We start from the raw sequence: 23576 nt of genomic DNA, 5'->3' as shown, positions 1-23576 counted from the left end.
ATCATGTGTGACTTACTTTTTCCCCCCTCCTTTTTTGTATCCTTGGTAAGTAAAATGATTATCAAGCTGTCACTAGTTAATGTCAGTAAATCGTTAAATAAAAATGCTATTGTGCAGTGAATAACAAGAAAAGTGCACATTCCAATCATTTCTCCTGATATAATTTGCATTTTATGTTGCCTTTGCTTTGGATCTATCCTACAATACTGTATTGTCACCATTCAGCGGCTCTTGTCTTGTCGTCTTACCCAAATGTTGATAGCCACATGCATTTAATGTTGAGTAGTTAGATGTTTAAGGCACAGTGACAGTTTTCAGAATGGAAACTGTTAAATTATAGTATATTTTGGAGCTAAGATGCCACCTTAATGTAGCCTAGCCTCTAGCAAAGCAGGATGAAAACTATTCCATTCATCATTGATGATCATGATTTCATTGTGATTATTATGTGATTATGAAAGAGTGATTATGAAAAAGTGCTGTTTTCTTTCTTTTTATTACTTGCAAAATCAAATATTTTTCAAGTATGTATATTGGTTGGTCTTGTGCATTATTCCCTCTGTCTGTCCATCAATCGCCTACAGGTCACAATTTTAAACCAATCTTCACGAAACTTGACCAAATGGTAGAGTTGGTCATAAGGAAGAAGCCTATTGATTTTGAGGTCAAAGGTCATCTTGAGGTCAAATTTCTAAAATTGCCATTGTTTATCTGATTGACTTGAAAATGGAACAGCATTTGCATATCGAGTCACCAAATAGGAAAACCAACTATTTTTGAGGTCAAAATGTCAAAGGTCAACTCAAGGTCAGACTTCCAAAATCATCAATTTTCATCTGAAAAATCATCAATTTGCATCCGATTGACTTGATAACCACCTTTAGAGGCCATTTTTCCCCGCAAGGTGGGGGTTGGCCTTTTTCGGGAACCGTGGTTGTTGTTGTTTTTTGGTCCACTTTTTGAAGCAATGTTTTACGGCCGGATGCCCTTCCTGACGCCAACCCTTTTCGCCGCCTTTAACGACAAACAGGGAATTACCAGTGAACTGGTACTCAATTAGCCGACCTCGGAAGGATGACAGGCTGAGTCAACCCCCCTGGCGTTAATTCAGCGATCGACCGGGATTCGAACCCAGGATCCTAGGATCATAAGCCGGCACCCTAGCCGCTAGCCCAACACCAGGGTTGTGACGATTGACTTGATAATTAAATAGTTATTGCACAATGCCTCACTGAATTGTGAAACAAACTATTTATGAGGTCATAGGTCAACTCGAGGTCAAACTTATAAAATCATCAATTTCCGTCTGAAAAATTGTCAATTTACATCCAATTGACTTCGGAGTTAATCAGCAATTGCATGTTGCCTCATTGAATTGGGAAACCAACTATTTTTACAGTCAAAAGGTCAAACTTCTAATATCAATTTTCATCTGAAAAGTCATCAATTTTAATCTTAATGAAATGGACAATTTGATGTATCCAAGGAAACTTTATTTTGGGGAGGGGTGGATGTTGCAAGTATCATGCTCTGCATGACGTCTTCTTGTTTTTGATTTGATGTATTTTGTTGCCTCGCTGCAGCTTTTTGTAGGTCTCGGCTTCCCTTACGAAGGACCTGCACCTTTGGAAGCCATCGCCAATGGCTGTGCTTTTCTCAATCCACGATTTTACCCACCTATCAGCAGCAAAAACTCTGACTTCTTCAAGGGAAAACCTACACTGCGAGAGGTGGGTGAACCCAACTGTGCCGATGGACTCAAATTTAATTAAATTTTTTTTGTCAATATGTAGTCAATTGCTTTGTTACTCATCTCTGGCACCCTCCCTCCTTCCCATAAAACTATTGCTCGTTGAGTCAATATCAAGGAAGCACGCCACGAGTGCTACAATTTTGATTCATTTACATTTAGCATCTGGGCTTCTGCCTATTTTTCCAAAGTTAATTTATAGCACCGAGTTGCTACTCGGGGCAACATTCTGTTGTGTTAATATTTATCACAACATTGTGATGCTGAACATTCAACATGCAACATTGTGATACTAAACAGGCAACATTTCAAAAAAAATAAATCATAATCACCATGATGTGGTGCCTGAATAGGAACCAAGTACAATTGAGTCTGCCTATAATTTGCCACAAGTTTCTCAAGCTTACTAAACTTCCTCAACAGAAAGGTTGACAGTTAAGCTCCCACTTGACAAACAGCACTTTTGATGTCTACTGTTCTCTCAATCAGAATCTTTTCAAATTCCTCACTTCTACATATCTCACACTTCCCTTACCCACTCAGCTAACATCACAGCATCCTTATGCGGAATTGTATATTGGCAAGCCTCACGTGTGGACTGTGGATATCGGGAACCCACAAGAGGTGGAGGCTGCTGTGAAAGCTATTCTTTCTGAGAAGGTATGCCTTGTTGTAGCTTTTGTTGCCATGGTGGCTTGCATTGGAAGGGGGATGTTTGCTTGTTTGTTTCCTTACAGAACTTTCAAATAAATAAATAAAATACGGAATACAACTTTTTTTTAAATGAGTTCTACATTAGTATAAGTTTATAAATGCAAAAACTGGATTTACAAGTCAGTAGAGCCGACGTTTCGGCGAGAATCCATTCGCCTTGTTCACGGCAGATGTTGTAGGGAAGCAGAAGCGAGAAAATCATCAGGTGACATCAACCGTTGGCAAGATGAATTGTTCTGTTGACCAATCTGGGCATCCCGTGACGATTGAAGGCGGCGTAGGAGAGATGCTCCAGCCTTGTCCCACATCCGTGACAGATTAAATCGCAATCCTCCCCTTTTGTTGAGAGATGGTGATACAACTCTTTCCCAAATTGATTCCTTTACACCACGAGCAAACTACTTTTTTTCCTCTTTCTAAGATGACCACTTCACTGTTATCAAAGCTTTGACCATGCAGGTTCAAGTGCGTATATACAGCAGAGTTCAAAGCCTCTTCATGAGCTGGACGACGATGTTGGTTCATACGGGCCTTAAGAGTTTGCCAAGTTTCTCCGATTTAGGTCTCGGTGCATGATTGGTCTCCACTTCCGATGCCATACACCAAGTCATGTTTCCTATCCTTCCAGTTCTTTTCCTCAACATGAACCAACAGGCTGCACAGAATTCTGTGTGGTTTATATGATGCAACAAGGCCAAACTTGGAGAAGGACCTTCTCACTTTCTCAGACAGCCCAGCCACATACGGAATGATCACTCGTGTCATGTTTTCTTGATCCGTGTCATGTTGTTGTTCACCGGACGTGACGTTCTTACTACTTCCCGCTTTCAAAAAAGAACAACTAGGGTAACCACACCTACTGAGAGAACTCCTGATGGTCTCCTTCTCATAAAATTTCCTCTCCTGTGTGGACGGAATAGTGTCTGCCTGACGGAAAAGAGTGTGGATGACAGATAATTGATGGATCAATGGGAGGTGTGAATCAAACCGCAAATAGTGGTTGGTATGTTTGTGTTTCCTGTAAACCTCAAAATCTATGTGGCCATCACCATCCATGTGAACCTTGCAATCCAGAAAGACCAACTGATCATTATTTTATGGTTCTTTTGTGAACTGGATGGTCTCATCCACACTGCTCAGGTAATTAAAGAAGTCTTGCTGTTCACACTTCATTTTAACTACAAAAGTGTCATCTACATACCTCAACCACAACTTAGGTTTGGAACCACTGTAATTCTCCAGCACAACACTTTCAAACTTTTCCATTTACAAATTATCAACAATTGGTGAGATGGCCAGTGATAACATTGTGATCGTACCAGCAGACAAAGGCAGATGTGTGGTTTGAATGAGGAGGACTATCATAAGTGTATAAGCCTTTTGGAGGACAAAAAAAAACATACAAGAAGCTTGGTCACAATCCCACGTTTGGTATTTGGAAAAAATTATGCTCCATGGTTAATAATTTACACTCATTGGGTACTATTAGTGATAACGCGGAACGATTCCTTACTCCATCCACGGAATCGAGTATGCCCGCCTTCGAGGGTGTACCTAAAATACACAAGCCGGATCCCATTCCCATCCGACCTATTGTGAGCAGTGTGGACGCTTGCACGCATAATTTGGCAAAATTTGTAGGAAGTATATGATGAGCCCCCTGGTGGTTGGTCCAATAATCTTGTGTGTAACACTGACGACTTTGTGTTGAAGACCAAGCATCTTATTGTGGAGGAGGACGAGTCAATTGTTTATTGTGACGTCAATGTTCTTTTTCACCTCCATCCCGACAACGGACGCCGTGGCTGTAGTTCGTGACTGCTTTGATAAGGACAGCACTCTTGGGGAACATACTACACTTCATGTGGATCAGATTGTGGATCTGGTGTCCTTATGCTCGAACTCAACCTATTTCACGTACAGAGACCAGTTTTTCAGACAACTACATGGTTGCGCTTTGGACTCCCCCATCTCACCAATTGTTGCTAATTTGTACATGGAAAAGTTTGAATGTGTTATGCTGGAGAATTACAGTTGTAAAATCCATGGCCTTTTTTGGCTTGGCATTGTGTCAGCTGAGGTAAGTTGTTAGTAGTTTTTCATAATGCCAACTAATAACCAGGTGCCTATCCTGTCCCTGGTGCAGGATGGAGACAAAGGTAATCTATAAGAAATTCCATTTTAATCTGGCCCAAAGGCCCATACCCACTGTAATATTTGACAGTTCTTTTTGTAACCATTATGTGCATGCAACATATTATACCAAAAATGTTTTAAAAAGCTGTTTGTATATTTTACAAACTGTCATTTCCATTTGACTAATAATGAGGCTGAGCAAACGTTGGTCACATAATGCGATCTTATCTTGTGGCCTTAACTGCAATCAATCCACCCTGAACGGGATTAATAAAAACCACCAAATGAAGCCACCAGGACGAGCAGAATTCACCCAGAGACCAAGTGTATTTCAAAGAAATGGCACTGGAATAAATCTACAAAGGAAGCAATAATCACAATGAGAACAACCCCTTAACCCACTACTGATATGTGCCGACCAACCGACAAACAATCAGTAGATTCCTTAATTGTATATGCCTCGGGGCCTAAAGAATCGTATGGCAAGAGATATACATCAGAGGCAGACAAGACGGAAATACCCCGGCTGTGGGCTGCGGGATACAGCTTGAACCTTGTAGAGACGTGAGCAGGCAAAGACCAATCATGCTGCAGTCAGACTCCAGCACGAGGAGAAGACCGAGTTTGGGTTGCTGGGTGAGGTTGGTGGAGCCAACCACCAACAGCAACAGCAACCACCAGCAGCAGCAAAGGGCCGGTTCAGGGGGGAAACACCGCAACAATTGGCGTGCACGTTTCTTCCGCAGCGACATTCCAGCATCTGCTCTCATTATGTCGACGCCCCCCCCCCCCCCCCCTCTTTACCTGCTCGGGAGTCTACATCATCAATGACACGCCGCACCCTTCCCATCTCACTCGCAATTTGTCTGGTGTCCTGGCCAAGGGGTTGGGCCTAACCCATTTGCCTGACCTGACAAGTTGGCACAGTCCCGAAGGGACGACCATGTTTCCCACCTAAACGTCGGTGTTGCGGCCCACAAAATGCTAAACAGACACATGACAGATCCAAAGGGAAAAATCACATCAATAAATGGGATCAAATGTGTTGATCAAAACAAAATAGCGACGCATATCGACTATGACTTTTAATTACTTATCCGCTTGTTCTAAACACTCAATAATGAAATAACTATGCTATATTAAGCAATTATTAACCACTTGGAATCATTTCCACAACAATATATTCTACTTGAAAAGTCAAGCTGTTGGTTTTTGTTCTATCGCAATATTTTTGTAATATTTCATGCAGATGGTATCGCAATTGTCCGACCATCTTCACCTCGCTTCCTGGCCGATTTGCATTGAACCCAGGCCCTGCATTATTTGTACGTTTTGTAAAAATTCTTTCATAGAATTGCTGATACTGAGTTGAGTGCAAGACAAACCGAGTCCCTCACCCTTTCCTCGTCCAGTGTACACCCACCATGTTTTAAGCTGACTGACACTTCGTGTAATCTCTCTTAACACGAGCTTCACATTTAGCATAATAATTCTGGAAATGATTTTTGTTCTTCTCATGACAGTTGGAACCATACCTTCCTTACGAGTTCACCTGTGAGGGGATGCTACAGCGTGTGAATGCTTTTCTTGAAAACCAGGTGAGAGTGAGAGATGTATACATATGGCAATGCTTTTCTTGTTTACTTTCTCTTTACTTCTCTTATTAGCTCTGCCACCAATGGTGCACAGAGGTCATATTTTCACCCATCTGTGTTTGTCTGAGAGCAGGATATTTCAAAAAGTCATTGGATTTGTACGAAATTGGTTGGATATGTTGGGTGTGTGACAAGGAAGAATTAATTAGATTTTGGTGCAGATCCAGATCCTATAATTAAAAAAAAAAGTTTTCAGTGATTCTTCACCATTGAGAGATGGGGCCAACAAATATATAGAGCATGATATGTCAAAAAGTTGTGGACAAGTTGTGACAAAACTTGGTGGATGAGTTGGGTAGGTGACAAGAACAACCGATTGAATTTTGGTTCAGGTCCAGATCCAGATCCTACCTATCGGTGGGATACAAAATACAAACTGTCCAGCCTGGCAGAGGTATGAGCTTTACCGAGTACCGTTCTAGTTATCCTTCCTTCTCTTCACTCAATTCATTGAATCGATTGTAATTTTCTTATTTTTGTCCTCCCACCTCTCTCATCTGTAATCAGTAGATTGCCTAGAATGCATACAAATAGGAAGGATTTTCATTTCAGTTGAAGTCGAACTGCAAAGTGTAACATGCCATATTTGTCAGGTGCAAATCATCAGTAAACATCCATGTAAGGAAGCAAGCTGTTTTTTTTCCAAATAGAAGGGCAACTTTCCAGGAAGCACGGACAGAAAGGTTGGTGTGGATCAGCCCAATTTGCAAAAAAAAAAAACCTGAAAAACATTGTTACGGTAATAAAGAAATCAGGACTGATTATGTAACATTGTACTGTGGTCACTTTAAGATCCTGTGATGTTTGTCTGTGGCCCATGCCCATGTACGTGGTGTGTCAGACTCTCATGGAGAGCGAGGAATTTGGAGCTCTGCCATGCCCTTCCCCAGGTATCCCAGCAGGTGTCTGGGTATAGAATCCCAGGCTCAGAAGTAATAGGGCAGTCAGAGAATCCACATTTAAGCAGAAATTTTTTATTAGCAGATCATATATGCATGCAATGTATGTGCGTGCAGAACATAATATTTAGACACGCAACAAAACAGAGGCTGTTACTAAAATTGTTCAAAGTGCTGCCATTCTCATCAATGCATTTATCAACTCTTTTCACCGCAGAGTAGCATACCTTCCAACATAAATCCACAGTCATTTGTGCGCAAGTATCAACAATTTTCTGTTTATGTTGCTCAATTGTCCAGGGTTTCTGAGTGTAAACCGCATTCTTTAGAGTGCCCCAGAGAAACAAATCCGGTGGAGTAAGATCTGGTGATCGGGCAGGGTACTGAACTTGTCCACGGCGACCAATCCACCGCTGAGGGAAATGTTCATCCAACCAATTGCATGCAACGATACTGTAATGGGCTGGTGCCCCATCATGCTGGAACCACATTTCGTCAATATTCGGCCAGTTAGCCACAGCTGTAAGAAATTCGTTGTTCAGCATGGCCACATAACTCTCACCTGTCACTGTTTTGTCAAAAAAGAACTGGCCCACGAGACCAGCAGAACAAATCCCAACCCAAACAAGTGACACCTGGGGTGTTGGCATCCTTTTCAATTTCAATGTGTGGATTTTCACTTGCCCAATAAACAGTGTTGTGCCGATTGACATGCCCATTCAACTTAAAAGTTGCTTTATCACTCCAAAATAGTTTTTCAGGAAAGGTGTCATCCTCTACACATTTTTGTCTAAAAATTTCGCAAAACTCCACCCGCCGATCTGATCGTCTTCAGTCATAGCATGGAGCAAATGAGAACGATATGGTTTCAAGTTGAGCTCGTGAAGCATCCTCTGAATGAATGTTCTTGAAATGCCAATTTCTTGTTTAGCTTGCCTGGTAGACTTTTTTGGACTTCGACTAAAAGCAGCTTCAACAACCTGTTTGTTTTCTTCGGTGCAGATGGACCTTGGTCTTCCAGGTCTTACCAAGTCTTTAACTGAACCAATGGTTTCAAAGCGCTTGATAAGGTTGGCCACTGTCTCGTTTTATTAACGTGCTCTTCAAAAATGCGACACGTCTCGTTCTTATTCTCCGTTTTGTAAAATGTCTTCACAATAAAGACACGCTGTTCGCCTGTGTAACGTTGGTAATTACGGTCCTCTATGGTTCAAATCCTCCACTTTTGGGGATTCTGAAATCAAAATAATTATTAATTAATAACGTCAAACAAAAATCAATTAATAATCAGCATTTTTTTTTTTTTTTAATAATAATGAAATTGTAGTGACTTGGTCCGGCAACTGCTCTATTACTTCTGGGCCACCGTGTGTGTGTGTGTGTGTGTGTGTGTGTGTGTGTGTGTGTGTGTGTGTGTGTGTGTGTGTGTGTGTGTGTGTGTGTGTGTGTGTGTGTGTGTGTGTGATATGTGTGTGTATATATATATATACACACATATCTCACACACATGTATAACCCCCGCTCTTTCCCGCTCTTGCAGGGAAAATGGCCTTAAAATGCATGTTGTTGTGTATATATATATATATTATTCTCCAGCATATATATACATACATACATACATACATACATACATACATACATACATACACGGTGAGTCAGAAATATGGTCATTTTTGAAATTCGTGTGAAGGAAATAAAAAATTGTATTTCAAAATAAATTCATTCATGATATTGAAGTACATAACGTTTTTGTTTTTTTTGTTTGTTTTTTCTGATTGAGTTTTATTTTTTGCAGGCAAAACACTTGAGTGACCATGTGGAACTGGTCAGGTGAAGAATGCGCTTTTGCTATCAAATCTTTTTACAAGAATAATGATAGTGCAACTGCTGCACAATGTCAATTCAAACTCCATTTCAATGTTCAACGTCATGGAAATGTGCCGTCTGTTAGTGCTATGACGTTATGGGTTCAGAAGTTTGAGAGGACCGGTTCAACTTTAAAAGAGAAACTGCCGGGAGCACCCAAATCAGTAAGAACGGCACAAAACATTGAGCGTGTAAGGTGGTCAATTTTGAGAAGTCTGCATCGCTCCAGCCGAAAGCATGCATCAGCCTTAAGAATTTCTCACACATCATTACGCTGCATATTGCCTAAGGATTTAAATTTTTATCCCTATAAAATTCAAACTGTCCAGGAATTAAGCCAAGATGATGAGATTGCTGGCAATAATTTTTAGGAGGGAATGCTTTCATTTATGGATGGAAATGAAAACCAAAACATTGCTAACAATTTGTTCCTGTCTGATGCAGCACATTTTCATCTGTGTGGTTATGTCAACAAGCAAAATACTCGTTTTTGGGCAGCCGAAAACCCAAAAGAAATGCACGCAAAACCGTTACACAGTCCTAAAGTCAGTGTGGTGTGTGAACTTTCATGGTTCGGCATCATAGGGCCTTACTTCTTTGAGAACGATAACGGAAATGCCGTCACTGTTACTGCGGCTCGATATACCGATATGGTTTCTAACTTCCTCTCCAGAGAATTAAACAGATTTGCAAAAGTGAGCCCAATGACGTGGTTTCAGCAAGATGGTGCAACCTTCCACACCGCCAGAGTGTCCATGACTACTGTAAGGGCGCTCTTTCCAAAGCATGTCATTTCCAGAAACGGCAATATTCCATGGCCAGCGAGGTCACCCGATTTGACTGCATGTGATTATTTATTGTGGTCATATCTAAATGACAAAGTGTATGTTAACCGTCCACAAACTCTTCATGAACTTAAGGAAAACATCAGACGTGAAATCAATGATATTGACGTGGCCATGTTGCAGAACGTCATGAATAATTGGTTGGCGTCCAAGATTGGAGGAATGTGTCAGACGAAATGGTGCACATCTCCTAGATGTTCTTTTCCACAAATAAATGGCATGTTATGTACTTCACTTTGTTGAAAAATTGTGTGTGCCCTTCGCTTAAAGGGTGGGTTTCTGTGCATTTTCCCACTTTACAATCTCTATGATCTAATAGCACATTTTGATCAACTGTTTTTAATTTTTAAATGTTGATAAATTTAATTTCCAAGAAACAACGATATACATACATTATTGGTGCTTCCTGTTCGAAATGTTTCTCATATTTTCCGTTCCCTCGATGCACTTTCAGTTTTATGAGCCATGTTGTCATGCTCGTCGTTTATCCACGTTGCTCCTGTTGTCATCTCATCCTGTCATTTTCAAGGATTTCTGCCATGGGCAGTTGCCGTGGCCACCCCTAAGTTCCATGCAAGTTCTGATGGCAAAGACGAGCGAGTCATGCCGCCAGGTCTGCCAGGAGAACCAGCTCATTTGTGAACCATCGTTTTACCAGCACCTGAACAATTCTGCGGTTCTTGCCAGGTACCGTTGTTGCTGAACGCTCAGCTTACATGGCTCTGGAGTACAATTTGCCCTTAAGTTTAATATACTGGAGCTAGAGATGATTTTCTTGTCTGTTAATCTTATCTTCAAGGTAGAAATGTATACTTTTACCGATATTTGTCTCGAATACTACGCTCGTCCGGCTGACCCACATCACATTTGCTTTTTAATACGAGTTCATCTCCATGAGGAAATATGTTCGGCCTTCACTAATTGCAATGTGTAGTAGTCCTCTATTAAGTGCTTTCTGCTTATTAAATTTTTGCATACTTTAAAATCGTCTCCTTTATTACCTCCACCACCAAAGATGGATAGTCTGTTTGTTTCCAAGAAACAACGACATACATACATTTGTCTGTCTGTTTGTTTGTCCGTTTGTTTGGGAACAAGATATCTCTAAAAGTTGTGGACGGATTCAGACGAAATTTGGCAGAGAGGTAGTGTATGTGACAAGAACGAAATGATTGGATTTTGGTGAAGATCCGGATTCGGATCCGGCTACTAGAATTTTTAAAGTGGTTCTTCAACATTGGGAGATAGGGCCAAAAACGATACATAGCAGGATATCTCAAAAGGTTATGGATAGATTTGGACAAAACTTTGTGGACAGGTTGTGTGTCTGACAAGGAAGAATCGATTCGATTTTGGTGAAGCTCTGAATATGGATTCGGATATGAGAATCATTTAATTTCAGTGATTCTTCACCATTGAGTGATAGGGCTAAAACCAACATATAGCAGGATATCTCAAAACGTTTTGGACGGATTTGGACGAAACTTGGTGGACAGGTTGTGTGTGTGACGAGGAAGAATCGATTCAATTTTGGTGAACATCTGGATCCGGATCCGACCAGTAGAATTTTTTTTAGTGATTCTTCACCATTGGGAGATATGGCCAAAAACGATACGTAGTGGGATATCTCAAAAAGTTGTGGACGGATGATATTGATTAAATGTGATTCTGTAGCGGCTACCGCTGGGTTTACATAATCGCCTTGCACCTACCAAGGACGCGGAGCGATCACCATGCCGGGCTCGTCCAGGACGCCCGGCCACGCCCGCTCTCGACTTGCCAGGACGCCCGGCCACGCCCCCTCTCGCCTTTCCCGGGCAAACGCTCCGGGATAATGTGTGTATATATATATTGCTGCCCGTTAAACGGGCTTTTGCAGAGTACCCGAGTTGTTTTGTGACAATAAAGAAACTCGGACGAATTCCAGCTTTTTGTCGCGTCCATTCTTCCGACTACGTGGGAGCACAGCTCCTTCATTGGTGACCTACCGACATGGACACGGCAGTTGCCCTTAAACTGCCTACCTTCTGGGAGGCTCACGCGGCGGTTTGGTTCGCCCAGGCGGACTCCCTGTTCGCCCTGCGAGGCATCACGGCCGACGACACCCGCTTCCACCATGTGGTAGCAGCGCTCGGTTCAGCCACCGCGGCCCGCGCCCTGAGCCTCCTCGAGAGCCCGCCAGCCGCTGACAAATACGGCGCGATTAAAAAGCTCCTCCTCGACGCTTTCGTCCTCCCATCGGCGGAACGTGCACGGCGCCTGCTCGACCTGCCCGAGCTCGGCGACACGCGCCCATCCGAGCGAATGGACTACATGCTTTCGCTGCTCGGCGAGCACTCTCCAGCATTCCTGTTCCGGGAGCTGTTCCTCCGTCAGGTGTCTAGCCCGGTACGCCTCGCCCTGGCGAGCACGACGATCAGGGATCCCTGACAAGGGGATCTCCGCAGCAGGCCAACGCATTGCAGCAGCGACCTGGTGCCCACCGCCGTCCGACGCAACGCCCATGGCGCCCGAGCACCCGGCACGGTCGACGACCGAACGGCCGACGCAATTGGCGGCCGCAACGCCGAGCCGACCACCTCCAGCACGACGACCGGGGCCTCCACCTGACCAAGCGTGGTGTTACTATCATGCCAGGTTCGGACAGAAGGCCCGGACATGCCGACCCCCGTGCACCTTCGGCAGGCCGGGAAACGGCCGGGCCGGCGTTCATTACCAGCCATGAGCGCCGGCCACACGGGCAACTTACTTTTCATCATGGACAAAGCGTCCGGACGGCGCTTCCTGTGCGACACCGGCGCCCAACTGAGCGTCATACCCGCCTCCGATCAGGACAGGCAGTCCGCGGTTTGCGGCCCCTCCTTAGTTGCGGCCAACGGATCGGCCATCCGCACCTTCGGCCCGCGCAACGTCACCCTCTGCTTCGGCGGCCAACGCTTTACTTGGACGTTTGTAACCGCAAACGTGCCCATGGCTCTGCTGGGCGCCGACTTCTTGTGCGCACACGGACTGCTGGTGGACGTCCAACGGCGTCGCCTCATCAACGCCGAGACCTTCAGCTCCCTGGTATGCACATTGAGTAGCTCCGCTCCGACCGAGCTGGCATGCGCCCTCCCGGCGGCAAACGAGTTTGCTCGCCTGCTCACGGAGTTCCCGGCCCTCACGCGGCCGACGTTTTCGGCCGTTGCAGTATGACATGGGATCGAGCACCACATACCAACCACGGGCCCGCCGGTCTACGCCAGAGCCCGCCGCCTCGACCCAGCCAAGCTCGCCGTGGCCAAAGCCGAGTTCGACGCTTTGGAACACCTCGGCATCGTGCGGCGCTCCGTTAGCGCGTGGGCTTCGCCACTACACATCGTCCCAAAACCAGGGGGCGGCTGGCGCCCATGTGGCGACTACCGCCGCCTTAACGACGCTACCACCCCCGACAGGTATCCGATTCCCGCACATCTAAGACTTCTCCGCCCGTCTAGCAGGACGGGTCATTTTTTCAAAAATCGATCTCATACGGGGATATCACCAGGTACCTGTCAGGGCGGCCGACGTCCCTAAAACGGCCGTCATCATGCCGTTCGGCTTATTCGAATTCCTACGGATGCCGTTTGGCCTCAAGAACGTGGCTCAGGCGTTCCAGCGCTTGATGGACGGCGTGCTGCGTGACCTGCCGTTCCTCTTCATTTACCTGGACGACATCCTCGTCGCCAGCACGTCCCGGGCCGAGCACCTCCTCCACCTCCAAACACTGTTCGGGCGCCTCAGCGAGCACGGCCTCATCGTCAACCCGGCCAAATGCCACTTCGGCACGACAGCCATTGATTTTTTGGGCCACCACATCACCAAGAACGGGGCCGTGCCACTGCCAACCAAGGTCGAGGCCATCACCACGTTTCCGCGTCCCCGCTCCATAAAGGCCCTGCAGGAATTCCTGGGAATGGTGAATTTCAATCACCGCTTCGTGCCCCGCGCTGCTCAACTCATGCGGCCCCTCTACGAAGCCCTCCGGGGCAAGCCGGCCAAGCACGACATCGTCTGGTCCGCAGCAATGGACGCGGCCTTCCAAAGCTCAAAGCGGGCCCTCGCCGATGCAACACTGCTCGCTCACCCGGTGCTCAACGCTGCCATCGCCCTCACCACGGATGCCTCCAACTACGCGGTGGGCGCCGTACATGAGCAATGGGTGAATGGGGTTTGGCAGCCACTCGCTTTTTTCAGCCGGCAGTTCCGGCCGAACGAGCTCAAATATAGCACGTTTGACCGTGAGTTCCTCGGTCTACACCTGGCCGTTCGCCATTTCCGCCACCTCCTGGAGGGCCGACCCTTCACGGCGTTCGTCGACCACAAGCCGTTGGTTTACGCAATGGCCAAGGTCACGGAGCCGTTGTCGGCCCACCAACAGCGCCACCTCTCCGCCGTGTCGCAGTTTACCACGGACATCCGGCACGTCGCCGGCAAAAACAACGCCGTGGCCGACTGTCTTTCTCGGGCCAGCACGAATGCGGTCCACCTCGGCGTGGACTTCGCGCTTATGGCGGCGGACCAAACCACCGACATCACGGTGCAAGCCCTCCGGGCGGCGGACACGGGCCTCCGCCTGGCCGACATCCCCTTCGCGGACACTGTCCTGCTCTGCGACGTCTCCCAAGGCCAGCCTCGCCCCATCGTGCCCGTTACCTGGCAACGCCGCATCTTCGCCTCCCTCCACGGCCTTTCCCACCCGGGCCGGAAAGCTTCCCAGAAGCTGGTGTCGGCGCGATTCGTCTGGCACGGCCTTCGACGGGACGTCCGCGATTGGACCAGCACCTGCACAGCCTGCCAACAGGCCAAGGTCCACCGACACACCCTGGCCCCGCTGGCACCTTTCACCGTGCCCGAACGACGTTTTGACCACGTCAACGTGGATCTGGTGGGCCTCCTCCCCCCATCACGGGGGTTCACACATCTGCTCACCATGGTGGACAGGACCACCAGGTGGCCGGAGGCCGTTCCCCTCGTCTCCACCACCACCGCCGACGTGGCGCAGGCTTTCATCGCCACCTGGGTCGCCCGCTTCGGCGCACCGGCGGACATCTCATCGGACCGCGGACCGCAGTTCACCTCCGAGCTGTGGGGCGCGGTCGCCCGCATCCTGGGGGTCAAGCTCCACCGTACTACGGCCTACCACCCCCAAGCCAACGGGTTGTGCGAGCGATTCCACCGCTCCATGAAGGCCGCGCTCATGGCCGGCCTTCAAGACGGCGGTTGGGCTGACCGGCTGCCGTGGGTCCTTTTGGGCCTCCGCGCGGCCCCCAAGGAGGACCTCCGGGCATCCACCGCCGAGCTTGTCTACGGCCAGGCGCTACGCGTCCCGGGCGAATTCGTGCCCGACGCTACCAGTCCCTGGTCCGCAGCTCACCAGCGCTCAGACCTCCAGGAGGCCGCTCGACGGTTTGCCCCCGTGCCAACATCCCACCACGGTGACCCCCAGTCCTACGTCCCCCCAGCGCTTCGCACAGCGGAGTACGTTTTTGTGCATCATGACGCACATCGGGGGCCACTCCGGCCGCCGTACGACGGGCCCTTCCGGGTCCTGCGACGGGACGACACGTCGTTCGTCATCGACATCGGCGGCAGGTCGGACCGGATTGCGGTGGACCGCCTCAAGCCGGCGCACGTGGACATCGACCAACCGCCACGGTTGGCCCTTCCGCCGCGGCGAGGCCGCCCCCCCGTCCAAGGTGCCCCCCACTCGTCCGCCCACCACCACACCGGACCCCCCCCCCCCCCCCACGACCCGCCAGGGGTCACTTCGGCCGGGTCATCAGGACCCCCCTCAAATTGACCCTGCCGGTGCAAGTCGATTCTGGGGGGACGTGTGTAGCGGCTACCGCTGGGTTTACACAATCGCCTTGCACCTACCAAGGACGCGGAGCGATCACCATGCCGGGCTCGTTCAGGACGCCCGGGCAGGCCCGCGCTCAACTTGCCAGGCCTCGGCCGGGACGCCCGGCCACGCCCCCTCTCGCCTTTCCCGGGCAAACGCTCCGGGATAATGTGTGTATATATATTGCTGCCCGATAAACGGGCTTTTGCAGAGTACCCGAGTTGTTTTGTGACAATAAAGAAACTCGGACGAATTCCTGCTTTTTGTCGCGTCCATTCTTCCGACTACGTGGGAGCACAGCTCCTTCAATTCTGTATTGTGATTTTCTGGTCTACTCTGGGATACAAAATGTAAACTGTTCACCTGGTGGAGGTATACTCTCTACTTCTCGTGCCGTTCTCGTTTGTTTTGCAAGGATTCGCTTATTTCTTTATTGACAGGTCGTCTTGCATGGCGCGGCATCACAGACAATTCAAATGGTGCTGGGACTTTGTTCGCTTCCATTTTGCTTGAAACCTCTTTAATGTCTTAGATTTGTTGCATTGTTCTATTCCCCGCAGATGACGTCATGCCTTCTCCTGGTTAGTATTTGGATGGGAGACCTCTAATAAAGCGTTGGGTCTTGTAGGCTTGGCAGCAGCAGTATAAATCACTTTTTAGTGTGCTGACCACAAAACACTTTAGTCTGAGTTCAATGCCTGAAAGAATGATTCACATTTCAATTCCAAAGTCTAGACTGACGTTACGTACATGCCAGACTAACTATGGCATGCAGATGGCTTCCTCTATTCAATCCATTCGTGAGTCATCTAGATTTTATCACATGGTCTAATAGTGACGTGGTAAATTGACCAAGATAGACTCGGGTGTCAGAAGTTTAGTATCCAAACAATCAGTTGAATTTACATCAGAAATATCCTTGCTGTTTTGGTGCAGTATTGAGGCACCATACCAACTCGGGTATAGAAGTTTCCATTTGTTGTCCCCCCGTCGCACCGCGGAGCGAAAGGGGGACTATGGTTTTCCCCTCCGTCCGTGTGTCCTGCGTGCGGGCATGCGTAAGCGAAGGACCGCATTCGAATTTGGTGTGTGGGTGCAACCCACGTCAAAATCCAAGATGGCCGCCGCCATGTATGTCTGATGCCATGTATGTCTGAACCTTGTGAGCTGAATATCTTGAAAAATAAGCGAAGTACCAACTTCTAATTTGGTGTGTGGGTGTATCTCGGCATAAGGAAGAACGCTATTGAAAATTGGGTCGCCACGTCAAAATCCAAGATGGCCGCCGCCATGTATGTCTGAACCTTGAGATGAATATCTTGAAAAATAAGCGAAGTACCAACTTCTAATTTGGTGTGTGGGTGTATCTCGGCATAAGGAAGAACGCTATTGAAAATTGGGTCGCCACGTCAAAATACAAGATGGCCGCCTTGCCTCTTCCACTTTGTCAACTCGCATCACTTCACCGATGGGGGACCTAGGCATAACGCTTGTTGACATTGCTTTGGCCCAAACAATGGGGGCTATTAGCTATGTCATCCCTTTTTCGTTATGCATCAATAAACGTTGAAGTAGATTTGGACCATATAATAACACAGCACAAATGGGAAGAATAAATAAATTTATATTGTGAAATGAATCGTGAGGGGGATGGGGCAGGACCGAAGACATAGAAATAAATTGAGCTGCGGCAGCGCACGTGAATCTGGGTCTGCATACAACACTGACTTTAATTAAGCAGTTGTTTGTTTCCTTGTATATCCGGGTGCTATTACAAGTGCTTCAGGCTGCACTGATTAAAATGTAATCATGTGTAACCCACAGATGAATATTGACTTTGGGGAAATTTGCCATGTGTCTTGGGCAGCTGTGCGTGGCTGCCAAATTAACGTCTACCCGCCACCTTGTGTTTCACCAGGCATGGCATCGAGTGCAAAAGCACGGAGGTTCGGAATCACGTGTTTGCTCCTGCATTCGACTCCGCGAGCAAAAAGTGTACCCTGCAGGGTGACTTTCTGCTGTACAGTTGTGCCGGCACGCATTCCGAGGTCCGGCGTATATGCCCTTGCCGCGATTACATGAAAGGCCAAGTGGCCCTCTGCCGCAAGTGCCTGTGAATGCACGGACGGTTTCACCACACGGTAGGGTGTGGCAATAAGATCCTGAAAAACAGCTGACTGACCATATTCAGCTGATCGGTTGCTGTTTCACTGTGATTAAACCTCATGGTTCATTGTGACAACACGTCACTGACGAACTGTTCCAGGTTGATCCCTCGGCTGTTTTTTATTTTTAAAGTTTTATTTGTCTAATTTATTTTGAAGGAGAAATGCAGAAAAACAAATATGGTATCATCTGCCAGGTGATGCCTGTGTGTTTTGCACAAACTTGAAGTCCAACAGAATGTCATGTTGTGTCGTCGGATTGCCCTGATTGGCGAGTATCGATGTACATCCTGCGTCTGCCATCCTCTGCTCGAAAGCACGATTCGCACTTCTCGTACCAAGAGGCATGCAAAGCAAGCGCCGTCGCTGTGAGCACTGGGGGCTTGCAGTACAGGCCCAACCTTTGGCCATCCCAGAGTGCTGGACTTGTGAGAATGCGATGCTCAATGCAAACCTTTTTGTCATTGTTCATTTTTATGTTTTTATTTGTTTTTAGTTATAACCAAGGGGTGTCAAGAAGGATAAATTTATGACGTTTTTCCGATTTTGTGACTTCTGTTTTATATTTTTATGACGTGCTCCACCCTTACTCTCCGCCATCTGGCAATGTGATGCAGCAAATTGGTGCTTATGGTCAACTCCAGGTCCTGAAATGGAATCACCAGATAATGCAGATCTTGTGCTCGTTAGTAGAGAAAATAAGGTGTTAAATGTAAAGTTTGTTTGCCATAATGTAGCAATACATTTTGGTAGGGACATTTAACGGAGTTTCTGCTTGTACATTTACATGCTGCAGCCATAAAAATCAAAACGATTAAATCTGTCTTGTAAAATACAAAGAAGATCGCTGCTTTGACGTGCCAGTGAACAAGTCGGCGTATGAAAGTGCTATTGCCAACAGCAATACAACTTCTGTCGTAAAAAAAATAATATATATATATATAATTCTGGCAAACCATCAGTTTGTTTCCTCTTCAATAGTCTCATATTCCCCTCATTCTCGGCTTGTGTTAGTCATACTTGGATTTGAGGAACAATTGCAGTACTTGATGTTTCCATTATGTACTGACTTGATCTATGTGCCTTCTTGACTATATTTCAACATTGAGTGAATATAAAATTTAAACTAGAGCGAAGTCGATGGCACGCCATCACAAATCCCCACACTTCCCACCTGCAGCAAAGTTGAAAGGTTTCAAAGTTCCACCAGGAATGACCCAATATCAAGTTTTGAGTTTGATATATACAACAAACAACAACATGCATTTTAAGGCCATTTTCCCTGCTAGAGCGGGGGTTAGCCTTGCGGTCCCCATGACAATCTTCTCCATTTTGCCCTATTTTCTGCATCTCTCCTTGTTAACCCCCTTGCCCGCATTTCTTCTTCCACCATCTTTAGCCAAGTCTTTCTCGGTCTTCCCCGTCCTCTACTTCCTTCTACATTCATTTCCATCACTCTTCTCAACCAGTCAACTTTCATCCTTCCTCAACACATGACCAAACCATCTCAACCTGTTCCTCTTGATATATATTATATATATATATTTTTTTCTTCTGTTTAGACCCTTATGACTTCAAGGCCATCCCCCTCCCCCCAGTGCATGGACAGCGAGTCAAATGCAAAAACTCTTTACATATTCCATGCGTCCCCCAATGTTGATTTTAGTTTAATATGTGCCCATAATTGCATTTTCTGGTTTTTTGACCCCAACCCAGGGGGTGGTGCCAAAAATGATACTGCTCTCGCATCTTCTTTCCATGTGGTGATTATAACTACAAAATTTGGGGAATTTCTGCACAACTTTTAAGGAGGAGATAGTATTACAATATCACCGGTTATTTCTTTCTTTTTTTTCTTTTTTTTTTCCACAAAGCATGGGGATAATATTGCGGCTTCATTACACATTTACCAATTTTAATTGAAGATAAAGAATGGTCATTGAAAGTAACACCACAAAAAAAATTACCTTACTTTGATCACACTGATGCTGTCATAGGTCCGTTGATGGAAAAAAAAAAATTCAACATATTGAAGTGTGAATGAAGCACTTCGAGCTTTGTTTACAGTGTTTTGTTTTAGATTTATACAATGAATCTCAGCACTAGAGCTGGCCAATAGGCCTACCATGCTTATGCCACATCCATACTCTCTCATCTCCCCCCTTTAACCCATTTGACCAATCCACAAGCGCACTCTCTCCACAAAATCAACCCCACCGACACCACAAACCCAAAACGATCCGATATCCACACGATGGGAATGTAAAAGGCAAATGGCAGGGAGCGAAGAGGTACATCATGAACAAGACTTCAACAATCACAACTTGGAGGAAAAAAAATTTAAAATAACTTTACAATGATACTTTTTTAAAATACTTTTTTGTTGTTGGTAGAGGGATAGAGTTGGGAGAGAGAGAGAGCAGTAAGGTAAGAGTTACATTAACAGAGCCAACAAACATGCTCACGCTTGCCAACACCCAAACCTCAATATCTCGATATCTCCTCTTACAGCACAACATGCTCACTGACTTTAGATCTCCCAATCAAATTCTGCTCTACCGTCCATCTCTGCCTAGTTTCCTGTATCCCTCTATCTCCATCGCTTTGGGGAAGACTATCATACTGTCTCCGCTGCTACCACCTTCCCAGGAAGACAATCCATTAACTATTAAAATATCTGTATGAGATCAAGTGGAGCAAATTCAATTTAGGTTGTTCTGCGAAAAAGATTAAGTGCAGAAATAACAATCACCCAACTGGGCAAACCGGGACGGTCAGTTTAATTAACGGAGCAAAGGAAAATTAAATAAAAGCAAGTTTTGCGCAAAAGACTGTCACTCAGAATGACATAACTCATCTCTTTCTTGCATGCCTCGTCGTCCTTTTTCGAACCAGTCCTGAACACATTCACTGAAAACTTTGCTGCGGAGTTTTCTTCTTGTCAGATTATGGCAAACAAACTTTTTCACTGCCAAATTAAAATGGTTCTTTGTAATGTTGGTGGGCACGACAAAGCTTTTTTTTATTTGTATACTGTATAGATTTCTTGCATCCTTTCTTATTTTAAACTCAATTTGTTTACAGATACCATTGTGCTCCAAGTGTTAGCAATTCCATTTTTTTTTTCATCCGAGGTTATAAACCATTTCTGATGCTCATTTCAAATTGCCTTAATTTCCTGCTATTTGTCAGTTTTTTTCTGTTCTGTAAATGTTGTTCTTTTAAACAATTCATACCTTAGGATACAACAACAACAACAACAACATGCATTTTAAAATTCATACCTTAGGATGTTGTAATTATATGTTTGTTTTGTGTGTTTGTCGACTTCCAGCTGGTTACATATCACCTGCACGTTAACAGTCCAAAGCCCCTGCACGGGAAGCAAGTGGAAAGTAATTAACACAAAGTAGAATTTGCAGTTTCTCGACATTGCCATTTATGACGTTTTCCATGTCTACTCAAATTTTATGGAATCGTGTATTTGGTTATTTTTATATTTGGACTTCATTTTGAACACAGCTTTATCAATATTTATTCAGTTATGTTTCACACAAATCTTGTGGAGCAATTTGGTCGCTTCCGACGACCCTTTCTTTTTTTTGCTAACGCATGGAATGGAAATTCCCTCTTCGCTCTTCGGTTTTTGGCAAACATTAGTGGTGGAAGTTATTTATAACAATTTTCCCAACCTTAGACCCATAGCCTTTGCTTCCTCAGTTGTTTTTATTTATTTATTTTTACTTTGCTTCAGCTGTCAGAACAGAATCCTCGACTTCAAAAACATTCGTCAATGGAGTCTGAGCATTATTCTTTGTCTCGTGTTTATTATTGGTGCAATTTGACTGCTCTAAAGTTGTTTCTCTTCCTCGTGTTCTATTTTGCTTTTATTGTTCTATGCTATCACACAAGAGCCAGTTCAATGCCACAGGCTGAATTCTAAAATCACCTGGGAGCCAAATAATGCTGGACTCATTTTGACTTACCAGGTAGTAAATTGCCAGGCTGCTGTCTGTTAAGTGGCTGGGCTGCATTACCTGCTTGATGGATGGCACTACAATATTTTCTTACACGTTGTTAAGAATTGTAATTAGATCATTGTGTACTTGTAATCGAGGAATTTGTCGAGCACTGGCTAGTTCAGCACTGTTTGACACCTAATGACACACTCCCAACCAATACGCCCCCTAACCCCTTTGGTTGTTAAGCAGCCAAGTGCACCTTTCACTGCCATTGTGCAATCTCGCTGATTAAGTCAGAGCTATGGAAAAGGTAGTGGCAATGTTGAACTATTTCATGAAGGGATGCTTTGACAAGAAAATGGAAGATGGTTTTCCAAAAATTATATCTTCTGAGCCCAAGGTTGGCTTACAGGATGGCACAGACATAGCGCACTTACCTTTAAAGTCATGTCTGTTTGATTACAGGCACAACAATACTTTTTCAGATTGGTGCTTTGCAGGTAGGACATTGCATCACAAAGTGCACCGTCCCTTGAATGGACGTTGAGCTGGGGACGTGTCTGCCACAATTAGTACGTAGAAATTCTACATCCCATGCTGTCTTTCGCGAAGAGTAGGTTTTATCGCCGGCATCCAATCCAAATCAAATACCTGCCCTCCCCTTCCAGCAACTGCACAGCTGCGCTCTAGTAACGTCGCAAACCTGCAGCCACATGCTGCATGCGAGAGAAGAAGCCGAATGTTTTATGCAGATATTTATTTTAAATCCTTGTATGTTCGTAAAATTATAAAGATATTACTTGTCGGTGCAGTGCTGCATCATTTTACTTATTTATTTATGCAGCTGTTTCAATATTGTTGGATGACTAGGTTGGAGAATGATGGGGATATGTGCAGAAGATAAAACGTCATCTTTTAAAGTTGTACATTATATAGTGTAGAATGAAGCTCGTTTAGTTTACTTTGTCAAAGGCTTGTGTTGAGAGGGTTTTATTGTCTACATTTGGGGGGGGGGGGGGGGGTTTTACGATAAGACTTAATGCAAAATTAGCATCTTTTGTTTAATTTCGCTGCACTTTTTTGTTGTTTGGCTTTGTCTCAGGTCTTAAATACGGGTTTGCTGCAATCTGAGGAAAAAAAAATCATCATCTTGACACAAAGATGGCATAGTTGAACTGCGGATACCACTTTGTATGGAAGCCTCGCTCTTTAACGTACTCATCAGTGCTGATTCTTTGGAGGGTTATAATTGAGGCATGCACCAAACTTTTTAATGACAGTTCTCATTGATATCCAAGTTGAGCCAGCAGAAGTCGTTTCCCCATCACATCTTCAAGATTTTCTGCCATTTAGTTTGTTAACCTACATATTGCAGACAAAAGTGCCCCGATCCAAGATGTGTTTAAGATTGCATGCTTCGTCTCCGTGCTGCACTCTGGTTCCAGTTTAATGTCCTTTCTGTGTTGGAACACAATGATTTGTGTGCTGGTTTGGGATGATGACTCTTTTCTTTGTAGGATATGATGGACCAATAAACAGCCTGAGGTTCCCTCGTCCTGACCTGTTTATTTATGGACAGTATTTGAAACCACTATTTGAGTTGTTGATCTTTCCTAAAAGTGTGTGTCTGTGTGTGTGACTTTATTATAAGGGAAGAGGAAGAGGAGGTAAATATATATGAATGTATACACACACACACACACACACACACACACACACAC

At 45.5% G+C, this 23576-nt stretch overlaps 1 protein-coding gene across 1 annotated transcript in view; it reads left to right on the top strand.

Moving 5' to 3' along the window:
- The window catches only part of MGAT5 (alpha-1,6-mannosylglycoprotein 6-beta-N-acetylglucosaminyltransferase), a 127926-nt gene extending 109114 nt beyond the window's left edge, over positions 1-18812 (top strand). Inside the window, exons 13-17 of the mRNA XM_078781378.1 lie at positions 1584-1730; positions 2294-2410; positions 6124-6198; positions 10395-10552; positions 17647-18812. Coding sequence (XP_078637504.1) covers positions 1584-1730; positions 2294-2410; positions 6124-6198; positions 10395-10552; positions 17647-17845 — 696 coding nt within the window. The 3' untranslated portion in view covers positions 17846-18812. The remainder of the gene's footprint in view (positions 1-1583; positions 1731-2293; positions 2411-6123; positions 6199-10394; positions 10553-17646) is intronic.
- The last annotated feature ends 4764 nt before the right edge of the window (positions 18813-23576 follow it).

Source organism: Myxine glutinosa, chromosome 7, assembly GCF_964187855.1.
Source record: "Myxine glutinosa chromosome 7, kmMyxGlut1.1, whole genome shotgun sequence".
Classification (NCBI taxonomy): Eukaryota; Metazoa; Chordata; class Myxini; order Myxiniformes; family Myxinidae; genus Myxine; species Myxine glutinosa.
Note: the sequence above shows the minus strand (reverse complement) of the source record. Positions and strands in the feature narration are given on the sequence as shown.